This window comes from Chaetura pelagica, unplaced genomic scaffold (genome assembly GCF_000747805.2).
Source record: "Chaetura pelagica isolate M959 unplaced genomic scaffold, ChaPel_1.0 scaffold138, whole genome shotgun sequence".
NCBI classification, from domain to species: Eukaryota; Metazoa; Chordata; class Aves; order Apodiformes; family Apodidae; genus Chaetura; species Chaetura pelagica.
Genome location: NW_009954215.1, coordinates 2,680,553 through 2,687,451, shown reverse-complemented (window position 1 = coordinate 2,687,451; position 6,899 = coordinate 2,680,553). Strand labels below are relative to the sequence as shown.

At 44.5% G+C, this 6,899-nt stretch overlaps 1 protein-coding gene across 1 annotated transcript in view; it reads left to right on the top strand.

Moving 5' to 3' along the window:
- ARL6IP1 (ADP-ribosylation factor-like 6 interacting protein 1) overlaps positions 1-5,353 on the top strand; it is a 5,538-nt gene extending 185 nt beyond the window's left edge. Inside the window, exons 2-6 of the mRNA XM_010003226.1 lie at positions 1,881-2,014; positions 3,116-3,235; positions 3,890-4,007; positions 4,676-4,760; positions 4,975-5,353. Of these exons, the coding sequence (XP_010001528.1) occupies positions 1,881-2,014; positions 3,116-3,235; positions 3,890-4,007; positions 4,676-4,760; positions 4,975-5,093 (576 nt within the window). The 3' untranslated portion in view covers positions 5,094-5,353. The remainder of the gene's footprint in view (positions 1-1,880; positions 2,015-3,115; positions 3,236-3,889; positions 4,008-4,675; positions 4,761-4,974) is intronic.
- Positions 5,354-6,899: the final 1,546 nt, after the last annotated feature.

The window sequence follows — 6,899 nt, the reverse complement described above, 5'->3', positions numbered from 1 at the left end:
CTCGCTTTGCTTCCCGGGCACGGGTCGGCGTGTGCCTTTGGGCCCGGCGCGGCCTGGGTGCGAGGAGGCTGCTCTGTGTGCCGCCCGGAGCCGGCCCGGCCGTGCTCGCTGCGCGCAGGCCCGAGCTCCGCGTCCCGCTGTGCCTGGTGTGCGGGGCTGGCGTTCGCCTTCGTCTTTGTGCTCCAGCGTGCTGGGGCGTCCAGTGCTTCAGCGTTGTAGGAGCGAGGTGATAGCCTGGCAGGGCGGGCATGCATTCTTAAGCACTTAAATAAAGGTGAGGATACATGTATTTATCGCTGTGTGCCAAGACGCAGCTGTGGGATGTGGCAGAACCGTTGCAGAAGCTTCGGGAGAGGCTGAGGAAGGGGAGCCTTGGAGGGCGTCAGTGCTGGAGGGGCTGCGCAGCCTGGGAAGTGCAGGGAAACTGTCACCGGTGCGGCGGTGGGAGGGCCGGGTTTCTGCAGAAGTGAGCTGTGCTGCCCAAAATACATGTAAAAGTATGTGAGAGATGCCTCGTTTGTAGAGGAAGTTAATATCTATGGAAATTTTATGTTTGATTAACGAATAAACACTTTTGATGGATGTGCTCTGAGTTAGGTGGTCCTTACAGAAGCTCACTTAAGCTTGCTCTGTCGGGGCTGAGAGGGGCAAGCTGTTCTTAATACCACTGTTGTATTCCAGTCTGTTTCCCATTCAATCTTCTTCTCTTGGTTGTGTTGATAAATGCAGACAGCAAGATGTAATAAAGCAAAACAGTTTGCCATAAAATGTCCCCTGGAGAAAAGCAGTTTATTTTTTCTCCTTGTGTCAGTTTGTGCTTATGACATGAAATGGATAACTGGAAGGTGTTCAAGAGCATGTCAGAGTTTCCTACTCTTTTTTTTCTTTTTTTTTTTTCTTCCTGAATTGTAATTTTCAAGTAGTTTTCAGTAGTATCACCCAAACTATACTGTTCGGTGGTAGCTGCATTCAGCTGTCCTTGTTGTTCTGGCGATGTCAGGTTTCTCATTTGAGGTAAGGGCAGCTCATAGCTGAGGATGGAACCTGCTCTGCTCTTGCATGGCACACTGGCAGGTCTTGATGACTTTTAACCTCTTGCTTCTTGGGCAGCAGTTGGTTCTGTTCATGGTTACTTTAATTTTGTAATCTCTGAAATACCTTGCCTTGCTGAGGGGAAGCTTTGTTAAATGTGAAATGCTGCAGGTGAACTGCTTAGCAAGCTGGTGCCAGAGCAGACAGGGCCTGCTTGTGGAAGAGGTGTAGTAGGATTGTAGGAATAACCTGGGAAGAGGAGTTTAAAGGCTGCCTCATCTTGGGCAACCTATGGAAAAACTTCCTTTGTAGTCCAAATGGGATCTGTTGGGTAACTTTGCTGTGGATTCTGAGTTTTTATCCATCTGAATTATTATCCACATAATAAAACAATTGTTGGACAGTAACTAGAAAGGTTCAGTTTAATATGGTAGAGTTGTCTTTCCAGATATGTATATTTTAAATAGTTCTCATGTTGCAGTTTTCCAGATGGTAACACTGAACACTTGAGAAGTTTTTGGCTAGACTTTAAAACTGGAGTTGCTACTAATCTGGAAGGAGGGACTACCATAAAGGGAAGACTGGGAGAAAGTAAAACACCTTGGTAAAATCTGGATGGAGGTATCGTTTGGTCTAATAACATGCTGGTATTTTGTTAGGATCTTGGCTGTTTTCAGGTGTCACTGCTACAATGTCATAATGTAGTACAAAATTTACAACATTATTAGTAATTTGATTACTCAGGTTTGTGAGTGGATTCATTAATTATGACACTTTTTGGCACTTAGTGTGGGAATTAATTTGGTATTCTGGTTAGTAATAAATTGTTTTCCTTTCTTTCTCTGTAGGCTGCAGAAACTGCTAGCTTGGAGGAGCAGTTGCAGGGATGGGGAGAAGTGATTTTGATAACGGACAAAGTTCTTCGCTGGGAGAGAGCCTGGTTTCCTCTGGCACTGATGAGTGTTGTTTCCTTTTCTTTTCTGTAAGTAGCTTGTGGAGGGAGCCTTGAACACAAGTGCACTTCCATGGTGGGTAGCAAACCTATTCAGTGAATTGGTAAGGTATGTTTAAAAATCTAATAGGACGGCCCTTACTCCATGTTCAGTTTCTGAATGCCTGTGACCTTTGTTTTGAAAACAAAAACCTGAAGTATTGAGAACAGGAAGTCACAGGAGTCACATCCTGCCCAGAGTGGAGGGTTGCTGCAAAAGCTGTTTGTCAGCACTCCTTTCTGTAAGGTTTTTACTATGCTCAGTTCTGTTCTTTGTTGGTGTGTTCATAGTCTGCCCTCATCCTTTGTATCCTGCTTCTCAGTTAAATCTGGTTAATTTACTTTGACTGTTTTCCCCAAAGAAGCATCCATATGGAAAATAACATCAGTAACATCATTATGAAAAATTAGTTTCCATAGGGCAGACTTTCCCAATCTGCATCTCTAGCATGGTGTTTAGTATGAGTTCAGTTGGTTTTCATAGAATCATAGAACCATTCTGGTTGGAAAAGACCCTTAGGATCACCAAGTCCAACCACCATCCCTACTCTACCAAGTTCTCTTCTAAACCAGATCCACCAACACCACATCCAAATGACCCTTCAACACATCCAGGGATGGTGACTCCACCACCTCCCTGGGCAGCCTGTTCCAGTGTCCAGCCGCTCTTGCTGTGAATCTTTTTTTCCTACTGTCCAGTCTAAACCTGCCCTGTTGCAGCTTGAAGCCATTCCCTCTTGTTCTATTGCTAATTACCTGTGAGAAGGGACCTGCACCAACCTCTCAACAATGACCTTTCAGGTAGTTGTAGAGACTGATGAGGTCTCCCCTCAGCCTCCTCTTTCTCAAACTAAACATTCCCAGCTCCTTCAAGCCTTTTTCATAAGATTGATTCTCTAGGCCCTTCACCAGCTTTGTTGCCCTCCTCTGTACTCGCTCCAGCACCTCGATATCTCTCTTGAATTGAGGTCCCCAAAACTGGACACAATGCTCCAGGTGTGCCTCACCAGTGCCGAGTACAGGGGTACAATCACCTCTCTAGAATTTAGCAGTCTGAGCATCCAGAAGTAATTTGTTATCTTCTTTCTGCAGGATGATCTACTACTTGGACCCATCAGTTCTTTCAGGTGTTTCCTGTTTCGTTATGTTCCTCTGTTTGGCTGATTACCTTGTTCCTGCTCTTGCACCTAGAATCTTTGGCTCGAACAAATGGTGAGGAAAGCTTGAATTAAACATTTTGAGTGTTAACAAATTATGAACTTTATCAAAGTGGATATCTGACTTGCAAGTATCAAATGATTACTTTATGGAGTCGTTGACATAAGAAATCAGCAATCTCTAATGTAGGAAGTGAGGGCAGTAGTAAGATGTCCTGCTTTCTTTTTTTCTGAAATGACTACAACACATCTTTTTTTATTCCTTCTCTTCTAGAAAACTACGATAATTTTGTTTGCAAAGGATTAGGCACATTCTTAGCTGTCCATAAGGATGCTAGTTAGTCCTGGTAAACTACTTGTTAGTGATTATTGGGTAATAGATACTGAGAAACTATGAAGAATAATATTGCCTGGTATCAGGTGTGTAGTACTTGTGAGTATCACACTGGTATCAGATTAAAATCAGTGGTCTCCTGGTTTGAATGTGGTTGCTCTTTGAGAGTCAGTTTAGGAGAGTCAGTCTGTGTGCAGAAAAACTACCTGGGCAATTGCATTGCAGTGCTTAATGATGAGGTATAAAAATAAGGGAAGCAAATGCCAGGATAAGTACTGGATAAGTTTTTACTGCTGTAAAAATACCATAGGAGATACTTGAAGTTTCAGATGAAATTTTGAATTCTTAATTCTGCCTTTTTTTCTTTAATAAAAGGACTACAGAACAGCAGCAAAGATTTCATGAGATTTGTGGCAATTTGGTGAAATCTCGTCGCCGACTTGTTGGCTGGTGGAAGCGCCTCTTCACGCTGAAGGAAGAGAAGCCTAAAATGGTATTGTGTTCCAGAAAATTATCTCTCTTGTCTTAGGATCTTGTTTGTTTTGTCTCAAGTATTTTAGCAATGCATGTGTCTGAATAAACTAGTATTTCAAACCAAGACTTAGCAGTTCTGGCTGTGACTTAATACCAGTCCCACAGCTTATTCAGACCTGGAGTGGCAGGATATGTGACTTAAACCTGCAGTGCAGTGCAGTTAGGAGCATACTGCTGTTACTAAGATAAAGCTAAACTGGGTTTCTTTGGGTAGGCCCGTTTTTGGAAACACAGCTTGTTTCTAGTATAGATAAACTGTCCAAACCCCAAAATCTTAGTAATGTGTCAGGTTAGGTAGGTGAACTGCTGATCTTACTGTCCTGAAAACAGTTCCAGGTACTGTATGAGGCTGAAGTGGTGTCAGTGGGGATGGTGTATTCTGACTCTAAGGGATATCTGGACAGAAAAGAACTGGTATCCTGTTAAACTGATGTTCTGAAAATAAATGTAAACATACAGTTGTAGGCTCTGTATTCTCAATTTTAAAAAGCCAGTGCATAGGTGTATTGCATGTGCAAGAGCCAGCAAACTTCAGGTTAGTTTTAAATGTTGGAGTGTTGCTGGGTACTGAAGGGAACAGGAGAATTCCCTACAGATCTGTGGTAACTTTCCCTTTCCATTTTTCAGTACTTCATGACGATGCTTTTTTCTCTTGCTGTGGTTGCCTGGATTGGACAGCAAGTTCACAATCTGTTTCTGACCTATCTCATTGGTAAGTGTGCAGCACACAAAACAGAAGTAGCTTTTTTGCCTGAAATGGTGTGAGCCTGGTAGGAGTAATTATTATATTAATGGGGTATTTTGTTGTCACAGGGTTAGAATTTTCTGTTTTCAAGCACTTAATAGGGCTTAAGGGAAGCAAGGGAATTGCCAAATGACAGAAGCTTGTTAAAGGAGTGTTAAATAATGCTTTTTTTCCTCTCTAGTGAGTTTCTTGTTGCTGTTTCCTGGACTAAACCAGCATGGGATCATTACAAAGTATGTTGGAATGGCGAAAAGGGAGATAAACAAACTTCTCAAGCACAAGGAAAAGAAAAATGAATGAAGACTTAACTACTCTTCACTCTTGTGAAAGGTTTCCTTGGGAACAGTTCTGAGAATTAACATATAATTAATAGAAGTTGTGTTGCTCACTGGCTTTTTTTAATTGGCTCCCTGAGGAAGTGAACGTGTCACTCTAGCAACTGCTACGGGTGGGTTTGTCTCTCTTGCTGTGCTGACTGGGGTTCTGCAGCTGATCCTGTATGAAAGATCCTGTCCTTTGATGTGCAGAGCTTAAGTTTCTTCACCAAACTAAGAAGCCCTGTCAATAAACACCCCAACTCAAACAGCAGAATCGTAATGTGTGGTAGCAATTCTCTAACTGTATTTGTTTCACTGATTGTTCATGTGTGGCTACAGCAAGTAGGAAAGGCAGTTCTGGATGCTTGCACTTGGGGGTTTGTTACTCCTGATCCTGGTGGGATAGGAATGATTATAGCTGAAGGTGCCTACCCAACATTGCTGCAGAAGGTGATTTCATTGTCTCACTGAGTCTGCTGTTTTTTCCCCTGCATGTACCAGATTATCTGTTGAGTAAGAGTCTGGAATATATAAATTTGTATTTCAGTTATTTTGCTGTAGTGTAAACTTCAACTTGTTGCACTGAGACCATTGGGAATGAGTTAAGGTGTGTGTCACCTTAACAGTTGATTGTTCTAAAAACTGCTGTTGTCACGGAGCCATGTAGCATGTTTGATTTCATGAATGTTGTTTGTGTACAAAATCACCTTGAATATGCTGGGTTTGTCTTTGTAAATAAGCCTGTCTGAATTGTTTGTGCTTTTCTATGACCTCTTCCTCCTTTTTTTAAAAACCAAACTGTCTTCTTTACAAAGCTAAAACCTGTGTTAATGCATTTTAAAAGTTTACTGTTTTAAAATGAACTCTCTTCACTGTCTGTTGTAACTGCTGAATAGGTAAATACAACCTAAACAGAAACTTCTCTCGGAGTTGCTCTTTGTGAAGGTACAGTCATGTCTTCTAGTCACGAGGGGAGCTGGGATCAGTGTCAGCACCACGGGATGATCAGTGCACTGATCAGACACCTTTTGTGTGAAGTAGCCACCACAGGGCAGTGACAGCTCCTACTGCTGAGGGAAAAGGCTGGAGGTGAAGAACACAGATAAAACTGGTGGACTGTGGGCAAAGCAGACCCAGCTGGTATAATGTGTGACAGCTGAACTGCAGGAGATGTTGCAGTGAGATGCAGAAGCTGTTCAGGAAAAGCTGTGTGCCTGGCACAGGCTGGGGGAAGGGCTGGGTCCAGGGAGGAGGGGGCGGTGAGTGGCAGTGCAGCTGGGCCAGTGCTGATAGCGCCGCTCCTGGGTTATCTCAAAACCCGGTGGAAACACAACCTGTCTCCTCAGCTCCCTCGTGTCAGTCCCCATGTCGGGGGGTAGGTGGCCCTTTAAACTGCAGCAGAGATCAAATACGCGTGCGGTCTTGTAAAAATGATTGAAGAACAGGAGAACAAGCGCACCCGCTGCAGAGCTGCGGTGCTGTTGCTGTATCGGCTCTGGGGTCTGGTTCTGCCCCGCAACTCTCCGGGAGTTTTATTGGGCAGTGCGAAGCGCGCGCCGCCGGGCCCGAATGCTTTTTGTCCCTCTCGCCCACCCGTACCCTCACCCCATTGCGAAGCGTCCTGGTTGCTATAGGAACCCGCGCGGACGCGTCGCCCCGGAAGTGCGCTTTGCCGCTCGGCCAATGGGGGTGAGCGGGCCTGGCGCGCGGTGCATCCCGACTGGGACGCCAAGTCTCGCGAGAGGACGCGGGGCGCAGCAGCTCGCGCCCAGGGCCTTCCCATAACGCC